Raw genomic sequence first — 16924 nt, 5'->3', positions numbered from 1 at the left:
TCTAATTTTAGTAGAGACGGGGTCTCGCTCTTGCTCAGGCTGGTTTCGAACTCCTGAGCTCAAACAATCCGCCCGCCTCGGCCTCCTAGAGAGCTAGGATTACAGGAGTGAGCCACCGCGCCCGGCCACAGATGAGTATTTAATTATCATGATATTAAAATGGTTCTCCTTACAATCTTGAAGTACTCCTTGGTTAAACAAGAAAAACTTTAGTCTGAGGTTTGCCCCAAAGCAAGTTGACTTGTCAAAATAAGTTTAAATGTTAGGTTTGATTCCCCCTACTACCACAGTTTTAAAGAATTTACTATAAAATACATTTGCATGTGTATATAACAAAAATCATTTCTTTATAAAAATGAAGTTTGTATTACATGTTTTCTTGGAATCTTCAAAGCACTCAGCTCATGGTTTGAAGACCACTGAAGTAGAATTATGGATTTAGAGATGCAAATGGGGCCACGCTTTGTGTTAAATTGTGGGATTTTAAAGCACCGTGAGATACTCTAGCCCTTTACCAGCTTTCAGGCTTTCACTAAAGTCCCTGCTGGGACTTTGGAGGTGCTGAACAAGTGCTACTGATTATTATTAGTGATGCTACTTTATACTTGTTTTGTTATCTTTCAGCATGACATGTTTTAAGAACATTTGCTGTGTCATTCTGTAGTCTTTGAGAAAGCTTGAGGGGAAAGGTAGATCTTGTACCCAAACTGCAGTAGGTAATTCTTGGTTTCTCAAGGGAATGTAGGCAGTGTGGTTGGCCACAGGAAGCAGAGGGAACATGCTGGGTACCTTGGCTGCGGCTCACCCATTTAGAGGGGGTCTAACACTGCAGTGTTGACCGAGCCCCATGAATAGCTTTACTGAGATTTAATTTACATATTATATAATTTACTCATTTAAAGTATACAATTCAGTGGGATTTAGTATCTCCAGAGTTGTGCAGCTGTTATCACAATCAGTTTTAGAACATTTTTTACCATCCCCCAAAGAAACCCCATACCCCAAAGAAACTCCATACCCCTTGGCAGTCATTGCCCGTTTTTCCCTCTCCCAACCCCTCCAGTCTCACAAGTCATTTCTGGCTGTTGCTCTGGGTGCTCCCCAGCCTCCTTGGCTGGGGAGGGGGAAGTGGCATTGACCACACACGTGCCAGGCCTGGGCATGGGTGCCCTTGGAACGCCAGTACTCCCAGCCAAGGCAGTGGCTGAGTGAGCATCCTTTCAGGATTTCATGTTCTTGTGCTTGAGAGATGTATTACACTTATCCAAGGGGAATAGGCCTAGCCCAGAGGTTGGGGAGCAATAAGTAGTTAAATACTATTGGTCGAAGGCAAAGAACATGAAAAGCCTAATGAGCTAAAAGTACTTGATCCAGAGTCGAGGGAGGGCGCTACCACGTCTGTGCACCTACCTGTTAAAAAGAGGTCAAGTGCGTGAGTTGGGTGTTACCTTTATATGCACCTTACGAATTTAGCTACTATGAAGCTCTTATTTTTTGTTCATATACTTTGCGAACTTAGTAAGAGGTCTTGTGACTTTCTTCCTTTTATGAGGGGACACAAACATATTTTCTGCCTTTCATAAATGGCCCTTTTAACTTTAGGTTTGTGATACAGACTGTACTTAAGATGACTCCAGCATAAAGCTGTAAAAGGCTGCTTAACATTACGTATGTATTTAGTGCAAATCGCTCACTTAGTCTCTGGCTACTAAATCTCATTTCTGTTTTTAACTACTATGGCATCATATTTTAGCTATGAGCACAATAATCTTTGCAAGGTACCATGATAAGAATACAGAAGTCCATGGAATCAAGGTTAATTTTCCTTGGATTGTCCAATGGATCAGTTTATTCGAATGCTTTAAATAATTAATAACCAAGGAAATTGTAAGCCCATTCAGGATTTTTCCAAGGTCATTGTCAGAACTTCTTAAGTGGAAGAAAGCTGTATGTAATCAGGAAGAAAACTTGAAGCATAGTTGCTCACAAAATTTGCTTAATGGTTCTTTTTGGCTTTAGAAGTGATAATACATAATGCTGTGCCCTCTAATAAAACTAATTAAACTAACAATGTAGTTTAAAAGAAATCCTAACTTGCTGTAGTCTGGTAATTTTAGGTGCAATTTAATTTATTATTCTGGACTAATTTGCTTGTCTAGCTTATCTCCTTTAGGTCCATAAATACGTACTGCTGAAGAATGATTACATGTGTTGTACTTTGTTAGTATTTCATATCTGTACTCTAAATTTGTGCTTTTAGATGGGCCAAGTGGTGTGGTGGCTAAGGCCATAGGCTCTGAAAGCGAACTTCTGAGTTTGCATCAGGCTTTTCTGCTTGGTTGGTGTGAGGCCTCAGGCTAGTTACTTTCACTACTGTGCCTCGGTTTCTCATCTGTAAGATGGGCATGATAGTAATGCTTACCTCTCAAGGTTTGTGTAAGCATAGAGTGAACTAATCCATGTAAGGCACTTGGAAAGTACCTGGTCGACCCATAGTGAGTGCTAATACGTAAGATATATTTTGTTCTGAATCGAAAATTTACATTCCTTGAATACACACTGGTGGAGTTTGGTTAATCTGCATGCGTATTTCAAAATGTTTAAGTTTATCAAAATGATATATACAGTTGGCTGTCTACATCTGTGGGTTCTATATCTGTGGATTCAACCAACCATGGATCAAAAATATTTGGGGGAAAAAAATGGATGATTTTGTCTGGACTGAACATGCCACAGACTCTTTATCTTGTCATTATTCCCTAAACAGTGTAACAACTGTTTACATAGCATTTACGTTGTATTAGCTGTTATAAGTAATCTAGAGATGATTTAAAGTATACAGGAGGACGTGTGTAGTTTATGTGCAAACAAACACTCTACACCATTTATATTAGGGACTTGAGCATCCATGGATTTTGGTATCCAAGGGGCTCCTGGAACCAATCCCCCACAGATACTGAGGGACAAATGTACATTTAAGTGTTATGTTTCTCTTGTTTATAATATACATGTCTATGCAAGTGTGGCATTTTTATGTTTGTTTTAGATGTATCTTTGCTCGTGTACTTTTTAAAAACATTTTTTTAAGTTAGCTTTTCTGAAAATATTCTAAAAATTAATCCATTTTTTAGCTTTATAACATCCATCTGTAATATAAACTCAGACAGCTAGATGGTTAATAGTTTTAATTGTATTCAACGAAAGGGATTTAGTGCTCAAATCTGTGCATACTTTTTCTTGCATTTATCAAAGTTGTAATTCAAATATGACAGAAATGAGTATAAATTATGTTACATAACGTCCTTAATGAGCATAGTTCTGGAAACTGATGCACGCATTTTTGTTTACATTTCTGTAGCTACAATCAACCTAAATTCAGCCAACGATAGCTGGTTTGGCAGCTTGAAGGACACCATTCAGCACCAGCAAGGAGAAGCAGTTTGGGTCTCTGAAGGAAAGGTATGTGGCATAGATACGCGGCTATGAGGTGAGAGTTCGTGTTCTGAACCTTTTCTTAAGAGGGCAGTGAATGTAGTGAAACCGTGCCCATTTGAAGTGATTCTGACATGTTATGTTCATCAAGTTTGAAATGTAATAAATTCTCTGACCAAGTAAGAAACATGAAGGGACTTTTCAAAGAAAAGCAGAATGTGAGGCATGCATACATTCACTTCCCTTTTACTTTTAACGTAGTAACTAGTGTTGTGTTCCAAGTACGCTAATCAGAGCTTACAAGACCTCACGCTGAGCTCCACAGCTTGCTAAGGACACGGGAAACTTAGAGTGCAGATGAGAGGGGAGGCCGAGGATCGTGGAGAATACAGCGAAAAATTAATAGAAAGAAGAAATGCTAACGGAGTTGGAATTATTTGCTTAGAAAAAAGGTTGGTAGAGAGTGTGCCATAGTTCTAGGAGTTGAATAGGTGAAATGTGAGCATTGGGGAGCTTGTCTAGGCCTCTAAAATTGGATCGCTTCTTGCCTGTGGAGATAGTTTACACATGGCTGTGCTGCAGGAAGGAAGGAGAGAGATTATATAACCTGTGGTCTCTTTCATTCTGAGGAGCTTTTGGTGCTAGTATCCTGTGCTCCAGCTGAATTGAGGTAGTTTGTGAGATTTTATGGTGACAATTTTGTTGCAGAACTGAGCCTTGGTTTTTGAGAACTGGATGTTTAGTCAAGGTATCTGGCATCTGCTGAGTGCTTACCGTCTGGAAGTTTCCATGCTAGCTCCCCGAGGGAGGACAAGTTGAACAGGGCATAGCTTCTGCCCTCGAGGATGTGAGAATCTCATAAGGAGTGGAGATTGTGCAGCACAAGGCACCGTGCATTTATTAATAGGCGGGAGGGACCAGGAGAACAGGCTGGAGAGGAGCTCAGGAGAACAGGCTGGAGAGGAGCTCAGTTCTGGAAGAAAAAAAGCCTGACGGTCAGAGGACGTGTGGGCCAGTGGCTGCCTGTAGGATGGATGGTAGCGAGGATAGGCTGGCGGGTGGCTAATTTGAGTTCCTGCACAAAAATTAACATACTATCGACATTGGACCAAAACCAGATGATCTCAGGGGAAAAAAAAGGTGCCTCCCTGGCTAGCACGTCCAGGTTTCGGTCACTCGGCTGCGCCGTTGGGAATTTTCTTGAGTCCCACGCCCAGGAGCCTTGTCAGACCCCACTGACCCTCCGCAACAAATTCCTCTAGATGGAAGGGATGGACGATGACCCCGAAGACCGCATGTCCTACTTAACCGCCATGGGCGCGGACTATCTGAGTTGCGACAGCCGCCTCATCAGTGACTTTGAGGACACGGACGGCGAGGGAGGCGCCTACACTGACAATGAGCTGGATGAGCCGGCCGAGGAGCCGTTGGTGTCGTCCATCACCCGCTCCTCAGAGCCGGTGCAGCATGAGGAGGTGAGGCGAGGCAGGCCACGGGCAGGAGGCTCCTGCGGATGGCGGTTTGTTCAGGGTGAGGTGGAAGGCGTTCCTGCGGGTCGGAGCGGATGACTTCCAGGGAGTCTCTCACTCTGAGTCCACGCCTGCACGATCGCGGCTGTGGTCCAGGGCATAGGAGGGCAGGAGAGTGAACTTCAGAAGAGGTTGAGTGGCCAGCACTCCTCGCACCCGTGCCTTCAGGCGTGATGATGGGTAAACAGGGTGGCTTTATGTGCCAGTGTCCAAATTACAACGGAACATTCCTTTGCAATGCAATATTGTTGTATTACTTGTAACCTTTGATTAGATCTCTCTCTGTACTCTTAGGTGTCCTTGCTTTTCTTCCCCACCCCACCTTTAACCTTTCTAATCTTGCCAGAGCTCCTGAATGTTTCCCCATCAGTTTCCTTCTCTCTTGTATTTCAATTTTTAATTGAGTTCATGATTAAATATTCATCTGATCACATGTACTAGGCATCCACTGGCCCATGCTTACACAGCTTATGGGATCCTAGAAATCACATCCGCAGGCGCTAAGTTAGGACCAGGGCAATTATTCGTTGTACCTCAGAGAACACTGGAACAATGATCTTTGTAGATGAGATTATCCATTTATTTGGATTATTATGGCTATGGATTTCTCTTTAGCAATTTAGCTCATTCCAGTAAATGATTTTTTTTTTTAATGAAATAGAAGTACCAAAAAAATAAGTTGAAGGAGGAGAAAAACATGCCACAACCACAGCAAAAAATTAGTATATGCTGCTAGACAAATTGTAAAGAATAAATTAACTCCCAAATATCTACAGACACAGATGAGCTAGTGCTTAGAGATGTTAACAGTTATTAGTGACGCACGGGATTTTAGACTTTAGGAGAGTCTTTAAAAAATTGTATTTTGAGGGAAGAAACTACTATATTGGATGCAGCCAGTTTTTAAAAATATGTCTTAAACTGCTAATGGCGTATGCTTGGTATCTGCCTGTTCTGTAAAGAGCCCTGGGTCATGACCTCGACATCCAAACTTAAATAAGTTCACAGAACTCCAGCAAAACAGACGAGTGCTCTCTTCTCTCTGCTTGGATGTTCTGGTTGTGAATGAACCTTTGTGTCTTGTAGAGCATAAGGAAACCTAGCCCAGAGCCACGAGCTCACGTGAAGAGGGCTGCTAGCAGTGATCAACTTAGGGACAATAGCCCGCCCCCAGCATTCAAGCCAGAGCCGCCCAAGGTACGTGGCTGGGGAGCCCAGGATGGGAAGGAAGAGGAAGCAGATGCCTCTGGAGTCCCCAAAATAGCCAGGGAGGAGCACACACAATGAGATGGTGTTGAATTTACAGTGTTCCCCATTAGAGCCCGTCTTTTAGCCTGTTGGGTGATCCCCAGAATCGGGGAAGGGCAAAAAGATAGGAAGGAAAGACAGTATTAGGAGAGTGTATGATTTTAGGACTGTTAGAGTTGAGTTTATTTACTTTTTTTGTAGAAAGAGGAAAAGATGACGAATGCTGCATGCCCAGAATCACCAATCTCAGAATCTGTTTTTCTGTCCAATTAAAGTTTTATGCCCACAGTCTGATTTAGATGCACCAGAAAATCCCACTGTTTATAATGTTTTTTATTGAGAGAGCAGCTTGATTTACTTGTTTAATAAATCGTTATCTAGAACAGGATCAATATAAAGAAACAGGCTTATATCACATGATTCTTCACCTCCAATCAGAATCAAAGCTATGGCTGTAGGCTTTTCCTTATGCTCCAATAAGATTTCTATTTAACTCAATAGTTTAGATGAGAAGAAAGCAATAATTGATTATTCGAGCTGTCACAAATAAGTAAAATAGTGACCTCATAAAATATATCAGTCAAAATTTGCAAGCAGAGTGAGAATCAAGGTGTGGGGGAGAAATGGCTGATAGCTTAATGCACTCACTGCCCTCCTTGATCCCCACTCGGTCTCGTTCTCTTCTGGCTGGACACGGGTGTCACCTCTTCACCTCTGGGCTGGGATATGCACCCTCAGTGCAGCATGGGCTCAGAAGCCCATTCTTCCAGTCCCTAACCCTGACTTGTTCTGAGGTCTTCTCCAAGATTCTAATCTCCTCTACTACAAAATTATCCAAGGTCTCATCTACCTGTAGCAATAGCAGTCCTCCCAGCAGTTTCCCCGCACCTTGGTTTCCTGATACTCTTCCGTAGGTAGGAAGAGAGGTAGGGCTCCGACCTCCCCGCCAGCAGCCGTTTGCCTTGCTGTATTGGATTCCTTGTCGGCACGGTATTTTTTGACCACCTTTGGAAACTGATCAGGAAATGGAGTGTATTAAATGACTAATATAGATTTGAAAATCAACTAAAAACCCAAGGTGAAAACATGTTACTGCTTTCTGCAGGCCAAAACCCAGAACAGAGAAGAATCCTATGATGTCTCCAAATCCTACGATTACAAGTCCAACCCTTCTGCCGTTGCTGGGGGTGAAATTCCTGGGGCATCTACCAAAGGTTATCCTCCTCCTGTTGCAGCGAAACCTGCCTTTGGGCGGTCTATACTGAAACCCTCCACTCCCGTCCCTCCCCCAGAGGGTGAGGAGGTGGGAGAGAGCAGTGAGGAGCCGGATAACGCTCCCAAATCAGTCCTGGGCAAAGTCAAAATATTTGAGAAGATGGATCACAAGGCCAGATTACAGAGAATGCAGGAGCTCCAAGAAGCACAGAATGCAAGGGTAAGTGTTTTAAACTGTGTAACCAGTGAGTTTTAGATAAGTTCGATTTCAGTACGACAGTGCACAGCCCTTTTCCCTCTGCCACAGACATGACAGGGATGTTCACACGCACGGTGCCAGGGGTGCGTGCTGTGTGGTGCTTTTCAGTTGCCAGCTCTCAAGAGTGTCCCTTTTTGTATTCCAGTCAAGAAAGTCTAACCACAGAGGTGAATGAGATTCTGCTCCTCATACATCAGAACTTTGTTTTGGGTTCTGGAATGGGGAAGTGGGAGGAGAGAACCAGTGCCTCTCAGAAGTTATTTTAGTTAGGATGTCAGCGATGTTTATTTGAGAACTCAGTCTTCATTGCCTCCCAGATTTGCCACAGAAACCAAGCAAACTTTGGGCACTAAAATTGAAAAGCCTATAGATTGTACTTTTTGAGCTGTTTTTGTACCATGGGCACATATAACCTTTCAAGTGTCAAAGAAGAATTTAACCAAAGATCCTGGGAATATATTCTGAGCAGTAGATATGGGAGTTTTTTTCATTCAAGCCTATCAGCAATAGCAGCGCTTCTGAGCATTTTTCTTATTTTTTTTATTGTGGTAAAATATACGTAACATAAAATTTACCATTTCAACCATTTTTAAGTGTCCAGTTCAGTGACATTAAGTGCATTCACATTGTTGTACAGCTGTAACCACTGTCCACCTCCAGAACTTTCTCATCCTCCCCAAGTGAAACTCTGTGCCCAGGAAATACTAACTTCCCATTCTCCCTTCCCCCTTAGCCCCTGGAAACCACCCTTCTACTTTCTGTCACTATGAATTTGACAGCTTAGGAACCTCATATAAGTGAAATCATACGGTATTTGTCTTTTTGTGCTGGCTCATTTCACTTAGCATGAATGTCCCCAGGGTTCATCCAGGTCGTAGCATGTATAAGAGTTGCATTCCATGGGCTGAGCACAGTGGCTCATGCCTGTAATCCCAGCACTTTGGGAGGCCAAGATGGGAGGATCACTTGAGGCCAGGAGTTTGAGACTAGCCTGGGCAACATAGCAAGACCCCATCTCTACAAAAAATAGAAAAATTAGTCAGGCATGGTGTTGCATACCTGTAGTCCCAGGTACTAGTGAGGCCAAGGCAGGAAGATCCCTTGAGCCCAGGAATTGGAAATTATAGTGACCTATGATTGTGCCACTGCACTCCAGCCTGGGTGACACAGCAAGACCCTGTCCCTCAAAAAATAAAAAATGGAAAAGAGTTTCATTCCTTTTAAATGGTTTTTCTACTTGACATGTACCACTAGGCACCAGATACCACCATGGAAACTGGAGAGTTCCTTCTGTGTTTCTTCTCCTTGAAATGGGATGAGAAAGGAAGTAGGATGCGGGGAAATAGTAGGATCAGGAGGAAACCAGCAAGCAAACTGTTTAGTAGTTCATTTTTTCTCTCTTGTCATTTTTGTTTTTCTTGTTTTTCAAATTCCCACAGATTGAAATTGCTCAGAAGCATCCTGATATCTACGCCGTTCCAATCAAAACACACAAGCTGGACCCCAGCCTGCCTCAGCACACAAGGTAGGGGCTGCTCAGCCAGGTGTAAGTCTCAGGTGGGAGCTTCTCCAGGACTTGGACTTGAAGAAAGAATTTTCTTTACTCAGATTTCTGTACAACAGGAGGATTTTTTCCTCCCTAGTCCTTCAGTCAGATTTAATTGTAAAGATTACAGAGTCACAAATTTATGGGAATTTTGCTTGTGTGCTAAAACTCTGACAAAGTGTGGTCATTGATATTTCCAGTTGGTGCTCTTTGACACATTGGAGTGCAGTTATTATGTTCCATTGTGTTGGTTAGCACATGAGCAGAATTCCTAGGGCTTAGACCTGTTTTGCTGCTATGTTTTCTGGCTTAGCCAAGCTCCTTAATTCCTTTGTGTCACCTAGCAAAGTCAGGCCACTTGTGCTGCACTGGGGTCTCAAGGGACCCTGACAAGCAACTGACCAGTGTTGGTAAGATGCTTTATGTTTAAAATGCTACACAAGCACCAGGAATTCTCTCAGTGTCTTCCTGTTGAGGTTTTACACTAGATCATTTCCTGTTTCCGAGAATAGAAAAAAAAAAATCACGTTTTCTTGTGGTCAGTCTGACTGGAAGCTGGAGTCTAGTTTTACAGCAGTAGAAAACTAGAAGCCAATTTCTTCTTTACTAATCGAATGGTGGTAACACAGTCGATCAGGTTGCCGCTGGCAACAAGGAAGACTTGGTCTAATGGACTGAAATGGGCAGAGAGCTCGCTCTGCTGGGTGAGGCTGTCACCAGGGAGCTTAAGGGTGGGGAAGTTGCCCCCTGTCCAACAGGGGAGCGCCTGGCTGGCTTCCGCACTCACTACCCGGGTGGGCCTTGGCCTTGACCTATTTCTCCTAGCCCTGCCTCCACCTCTGAACCTGGGCGAGGCCAGGATTGCCCCTGGTGGTTGGGCAGAGTGTGGCCCAGAGATCAGTAAGTGATCAGCCTCAGGGGTGGCCCTCTGTGCCTGTAGCCACACCTCCACAGGCAGCCAGGGGGACAGCGCTCTGCGACGTGTTTAACACCCTCACTCTGTTAGCTCCAGACCCCCCGAGCCGCAGAAAAGTCCTTCCAGACTTTATCAGGACACCAGAGGAAGCTACGGCAGTGACGCCGAGGAGGAGGAATACCGCCAACAGCTGTCGGAACACTCGAAGCGCGGTTACTATGGCCAGCCTGCCCGATACCGGGACACGGAATTATAGTTGTCTGAGAATGAACTCTTCTGGGCCCGCCTGGTGCCGCAGCAGAGTGACACTGCCGCCAGGCCACCACGATGGTTCTTCTCCAGTTAAAATGCACTGCGGAGATGGGGTGGGACTTGGGCTCGTGTGTTCTCACGGGGAGCCAGGGACAGCCAGTACAGATTAAGAATGAAGGCTCCGTTTGCGGGACTGGGCTACAGGAGTTTGTGGCTTTGCTGAGAAATAAGAGGAACTCTACAGTCTGATACTGTTACTCGCTTCTGTGGACCAAAATCTGTATTAATTCTGTTTGCATATTTTTAATATGTATATTAAGAAGCAATAACTATTTTTCCTCATCAGTAGCTGCCTTCAAGGACTGTGTTACTGTGAGGCAGAATGTGAAAAAAGGAATAAAAAATACTGTTGGACTCGAACTAAATTCAAATAAGTATTTTATTGCAACTCTCTAAGTGCCTTTGATGAGAAGCGTCTTAAATTTTTCTTCTTTTGAAGCTTTCTGCAGCACCATAATGGACTAAAACATTATTTTGACTAAATTTTTATACCAGTTTAATAGCCACGGTTTTCCCTGCACTGTATCATCTTTTCAAGGTATTCCATCTTTGTAATATTTTCCGTAAGTTCTGACTGTATATATAATAGCTGTATTTGGTAGTTTGGCTATAAGTCCTCAGTAGCTTGAGTCCAAGAAGTTAGTATAGAGATTTTTTGTTTGTTTCAAACTAAGTGCTCCACAAAAGCAGATACTCAAGGAAAACACATTTCCAAAAGTGTGTATTGACAACCATTTTATAATTTAATAAAAAGGAGTACATTGCAATCAATAATTTGCTTCGTGGTAGATTTCTACACTACTTTCGATTTTTAAATGCAACTTTTATTTCAATTACTGATCATAAAAGTGAGAACTTGCTCATTGTTGAACATTGGAAAATGGAGACACGTATGAAAAAGAAAATAAAAATAACCCCTAATCCCATCCATCAGATAACTCTGGTGAATTTCCTCCAGTGACGTATCCGTGGATGTCTGTGTGTATGACATTTGAGGGTATGCTGAGTTTGCAGTTCTGTTTCCTACTTTTGCTATTTAACACTCTGTCACCAATGTTTCTCTTAGGTAGTTAAAACTCCATGCATACATCATCACTAGTAACTGCAGGGTAATACATCTGTGACTGCTTCATAAGTGAACAGTTCTCCTATTATGGACTGGATTATTTCCAGTTTTTGCCTTTTTTACATGAAATGTACCTCTCTATGTAATCCATTTTTGTATGTTGGTGATCAGTGTTTCAGTCCTTTTCTGTAGGTAAGTTCTCAGAAGTAAAATCACTGAGTAAAAGCGTAGGAACTTTTTTAAGGTTCTTGATGTTTATTGCCAAATTGCTTCCTAGAAAATTTGCATCAGTTTATACTCCCGCATTCATTCTTGGAAGACTAAAATTGGTTTAGAATTTTAACAAGACAGTTTAGGAAGGTAGGCTTGTATGAGTCAAAAGTACACTGAATTTGGGAAAGGAGGAAAAGGGTCTTAATTCCATTCAGGTCTTGTGTGAAGTGAATTGACACAAAGGTGTTAAGCTTGTGCTTTAGTTGAGTTAGAAATTCACCTTCTGGTAACTGAGTTATACTGTAAACGTGTCCTTGGCTGTGACTTTCTCAGTGTGGGTGCTGTAAGTCATGAATCGTGTAGTACAGTATCTTGAATTTCTAAGCAGTCCTCAAGGCATTGACCAAAATTTGCATATTCCATAAATAAAAGCCACCTTTTGTGACTAGAAAAAAAATAACACTGGTTCAATATATGATGATTTAGTTCGTGTGTGTCCTTTAAGCACAGGAATGAGCCCTTTGGCAAACAGGGAGGGGAGAAGAGGAGGTTTTTCAGCAAGAGCTGGGCTGTCATCTGGTTCCAGGAGTTTTGTGACACATTAAATGGTGCAGACAAGCAGCACCTGTGTTCCTGGGAACACACAGTAGAGTGCCTGCTGGACCACCAGCACCGTCCCCACCCCTTTTTATTCACATCCTGCTTTGTTCTGGGAAGGACTTAAGGCTGCCTACAATACCCGTGGACTATAACGAAGAAACCAGTGCTAAGCAAACGAGGAAAGGGGAGAAAAACACCAGAATAGGGAAGATGGAGCCGTAGCGAGGGCAGTATTCACGCCGCACACTGTCAAGGCTCGGCGGCTCTCCAGAAGCTGGTGTGGAACCCGAGATGTGACTGGGTGCCTAATTTGATTTGGCGTCCATAGGGGGAAAAAGTTCAGGAATTCTCTTCCCTTCCATGTTGGTTTTGTTCTTTGGCAGGGTCTCATGTTGCAACTGCATACTTGCCCAGATGATTTTGGAGGTCTCTTACTGTGTTCTTTTAGGTTGGGCAGTAGCACAATTGCAAGAGCCACATAGCAAAAGTGCTTGAGAAAAGATGAAAATGGCAGTGTAAAAGCAGCACTCGGCAGTCTGGCTTAATCCAGAGATCCATTCTGGAGTTTCTCGGGCCAGTGCCTCTCAGATAGGAATATGACATGCATGATGCCCTAAGGTAAACATGTTATCCACCTTTCTGGGAATCCATGTTACTCCCACATTGGGGGAGGGGTGTTTTACATCCACATGTAGGGTAGATGATATAGCAGAATGCAAACCTCACACAAATTTGTAGGACTGAAACATGGGGTTTGATTGAAGTTTCGCACTCTCAGCAGGTCTTTGGGCTACTCCCTCCATGCCCTTGACTCAGACCTTCCAGATCGCAGTCAGACCTCATAAGGAGCAGTTCAGTCTCCTCTGCCAGTTGGAGAAGTGCCACGTAACCTTCAGTCCATCCCCGAGCTCACTGGTTCTCTCAACCGTGATTTTGTTTGGTGATTGAACAGCAATGATTTTGAGGGGATTTGAGAGAGGTTTTAATTTGGGTAGCAGACCCAAGACCGGGCTTAGAGTATAAGTGGTTTATTTGGGAAGAGAAAGGAACTCTGCAAGAGACAAACTTTTTTTTTTTTTTTTGAGACAGAGTCTCACTCTGTTGCCCTGGCTAGAGTGCCGTGGCGTTAGCTTAGCTCACAGCAACCTCAGACTCCTGGGCTCAAGTGATCCTGCTGCCTCAGCCTCCCGAGTAGCTGGGACTACAGACATGCGCCACCATGCCTGGCTAATTTTTTCTGTATTATTTTTAGTTGTCCAGATAGTTTCTTTCTATTTTTTTTAGTAGAGACGGGGTCTCACTCTTGCTCAGGCTGGTCTCGAACTCCTGAGCTCAAACAATCCTCCCGCCTCGGCCTCCCAGAGTGCTAGCATTACAGGCGTGAGCCACCATGCCCGGCCGGGAGACAAACTTAATCCCACCAAGAAATGCTGGTGAACGGTATAGAAAGTGTACCTTAGAGTTTTCCCATTCAAGGGGTGGGCAAGCTGGGCTACTTGTTCTCCAACTGCCTTCAGTCTTGGTTGAGGGCTGCTCTGTGGGGCGGGGGCAGGTGTCCTCAGTACCCCTCCTTTGGGCAAAGAAATGCAGAGACTGGCAGTTGAAAGGCTGAAGCACCCAGCAGCACTTTCCAAGAGGGCCCAAGGGGCCCAGGCGGTACCATCAGCATCTGTGACTATGATATTGTGTCTATGCGTCTAGCCCAGGTAGATAGAGGGGTGATGGCTCTTCCAGAATGACACCAGGTGCTACCATTCAGCATTAACAAATTCTTTATATAAAGAAAAGTTGGTCAGGAGCAGTCCATTTAAGCAATTACATCTGTCTTTTAAAAGAAAGTTTCCCGCTAAAACAAATCCCCTCTCCCCCCATAATCCCTTTTCCAGTTGGGGTCATTTTGTTAGTTCTAGCATCAAGATCCTTAAAGATGGGTTAACTGCTGTGGGACACAGCGAATAAGGAAGATAGAAGGTCATCAGAGCGATGCCCTGTATCCAGATGGACAATGCACTGGTTGACTGGGAGGGATAAATTGTAACCACTTGACAGAAGAGCACCCATTCTCCTTTGCTTCTGTCTAATCTTAGCCCTAGTAGCTTGAATATGGGAGTTGAATGTTTCAGGTCTATTATAGGCAAGTAAAACTTAATAGAAATGCAAGGCAAACACGTTGGGGTCTCTTGAGGATCCCACTGATTATGTTCTAGGGAAAGAATTTTAATTGCTGAGGGTCCAAGGTGGGTTCTAGACCCGAAGATGTGCAGCCTCTCAGACTTACAATGCAGGTTAGCAGCAACCACTGCCACAGTTGTGTTTGGAGATCTGGTAAGCCAGGCACGTTTTGTCCAAGTCCCATCTCAACTGATCGGGAAGGGACCTGTAGATGTTTGGGGCTGGGTTGGGCCATCACCAGGGAGGCGATATCCTGCAGAGGGGAGGAGCGGACAGAAGGTCCTGTTTCTCAAGAGACACAAGAGGTATCATCTATTTGGTTGTGAAAGAATTGGTTGGGACACATAACCAGGAGAAAATGACCTCTGATCAGGGTCTTGCAAGATGACCCAGCAGGAAGAGCTGTGGGAGAAAGGTATGTTATCTTCATGCCTTTGATCTTAAGTCTACATGAAATTAACCATCAGTCCCCCTAGTGTTCATAGTAGACATTGGTTTATCCATCAACTCCATTAAATGCCTGCCATGTGCCAGCTCCAGGACATGAGGAGCCCTCCCTCGGCCGCCTCCTCAAGTCCTGAGAGGTTTCCTGGGGAGAAACGTAGACCCTTTTTGGGGACCAAGAGCCTCCTAGTAGGGCTGCCTTCTCACTGTTAACCCTGCAGGAAGACAGAGGGAAAGTGCCAGGCACCAACAGGCCTGTGGCTTTGCTGAGAAGGAAGAAGACCCATCTTAGATCATAAGCAGATGGGAGGCAGGATGGTGTATCCAGTGGTGACAGAATCCTGCCGTGGCCCGTGGTGTGAGAAGGTTCCACATGAACTGGTTCTTCAACAGTGTCAACCTAACAGCGTGGCAAGAGGGCACTTCCCCAGGGCTGGTATGCTACAGCTGACTTGGGACATGCTGTTGTCTCAGTGGCCCCAAATATAATAGCTATGTCTGTTGGAGACTTTGTATTGAAGAACATTCGGTGTCTTGCCTAAGGCCTGCATGGTTTAGCAGGTCAGGAAAAATCAGTGGAAGCAGGGTGCCCTCAGGTGGGAAAAAGAGGGCCCAAGGCATGACTGGGCTGTGAATCTACTGAGTCCTCCAAGGTCAGAGTTTGTGTCCCTATAATGTCTTAGGATGGTCTGGGAGAGACAGAAGAACCAGAGAAATGTCCCCTACAGAGAGTGGAGAGGGAAAAGCCTTCAAACCTGTATGAATCAGGATTCTCCAGAGAAACAGAACCAACAGTCTGTGCAGTTGACCCTTGAACGACATGGGAGTTAGGGGTGCTGACCACTATGCAGTCAAAAATCCATGAATAGCTTTTGACTCCCCCAAAACTCAAGTACTAATAGCTAGTGTTGCCCAGAAGCCTTACTGATAACATAGTCAATTAACACATATTTTGTATGTTATATGTATTATATACTGCATTCTTACAATAAAGTAAGCTAGAGAAAAGAAAATGTTAAGAAAATCATAAGGAAGAAAGAAATATGTATTTCCTATTCATTAAGTGAAAGTGGACCATCATAAAGGTGTTTGTCCTCATCACCTTCACACTGAGTAGGCTGAGGAGGAGGAGGAAGATGAGGGGTTGCTTTTGCTGTCTCAGGGTTGGCAGAGGTGGAAGAAAATCTGAGTATAAGTTCAAACGGTTCAAACCCATGTTCAAGGCTCAAGCGTGTGTGTGTGTGTGTGTGTGTGTGTGTATGTGTGTAATAGAGATTTAAGGAATTGGTATACACGATTGTAGAGGCTTGGTAAGTCCAAACTCTGGGTAGACCAGTAGGCTGGAGACCCAGGGAAAAGTTAAGTCCAAGTTCAAAGGCAGTCTGGACTTCTAAATAGGGAGAGGTCCGTCTTTGTTCTATTAAGGCCTTCAACTGATTAGATGAGTCCTATCCACATTTCAGAGGGCAGTCTGCTTTACTCAAAGTGCACCAATGTAAATGTTAATCTCATTAAAAAAAAAAAAATTTTCGTAGAAATTTCCAGAATAATTTTTGACCAAATATTTGGACACCATGGCTCGGCAAAGTTGACACCTAAAATTAACCATCACAATACACCATCCCCCCACGTAGGCCACTGTGCTGCCTTACTGTTCAGTGTGTTAAAGCATGAATGAATGAACAAACCAAAAGAAGGGAGAATTATCTACATACATTTACACATATGCATAGATTTTATATGATATTTATATACTCTACATATGCATATGCTATATATTTATATTGATTTAAATAAAAAAATTAATTTTAATGAATAGAAAAGTCTTCAAAATAAAGAGAAAACAAAAATGAATGAGATTCAAATAATGGAGTTGAAATCCCAATAAAAATAAAATATTTGACATTTTAAAATAGTAAAGTAAAACTTAAAAGGCTCAATGGCAAATAATATATAGATAAATGTGTATAGA

General features: G+C 43.4%; 1 protein-coding gene across 3 annotated transcripts in view; it reads left to right on the top strand.

Annotated features, from left to right (window-relative positions):
* The window catches only part of TJP2 (tight junction protein 2), a 91048-nt gene extending 79822 nt beyond the window's left edge, over window positions 1-11226 (top strand). For 2 of the 3 annotated variants that reach the window (XM_012641613.1, XM_012641612.1), the window contains exons 18-23: window positions 3359-3459; window positions 4695-4907; window positions 6048-6158; window positions 7315-7644; window positions 9123-9208; window positions 10236-11226. In XM_012641613.1, coding sequence (XP_012497067.1) covers window positions 3359-3459; window positions 4695-4907; window positions 6048-6158; window positions 7315-7644; window positions 9123-9208; window positions 10236-10401 — 1007 coding nt within the window. In that variant the 3' untranslated portion in view covers window positions 10402-11226. The remainder of the gene's footprint in view (window positions 1-3358; window positions 3460-4694; window positions 4908-6047; window positions 6159-7314; window positions 7645-9122; window positions 9209-10235) is intronic. The other variant, XM_012641615.1, reaches the window with a different exon arrangement.
* The last annotated feature ends 5698 nt before the right edge of the window (window positions 11227-16924 follow it).

The sequence above is a fragment of the Propithecus coquereli genome, unplaced genomic scaffold (assembly GCF_000956105.1).
Source record: "Propithecus coquereli isolate 6110/MARCELLA unplaced genomic scaffold, Pcoq_1.0 Scaffold166, whole genome shotgun sequence".
Taxonomy (NCBI): domain Eukaryota; kingdom Metazoa; phylum Chordata; class Mammalia; order Primates; family Indriidae; genus Propithecus; species Propithecus coquereli.
The sequence above is the reverse complement of the archived record's forward strand: the minus strand, read 5'-3'. Positions and strand labels throughout refer to the sequence as shown.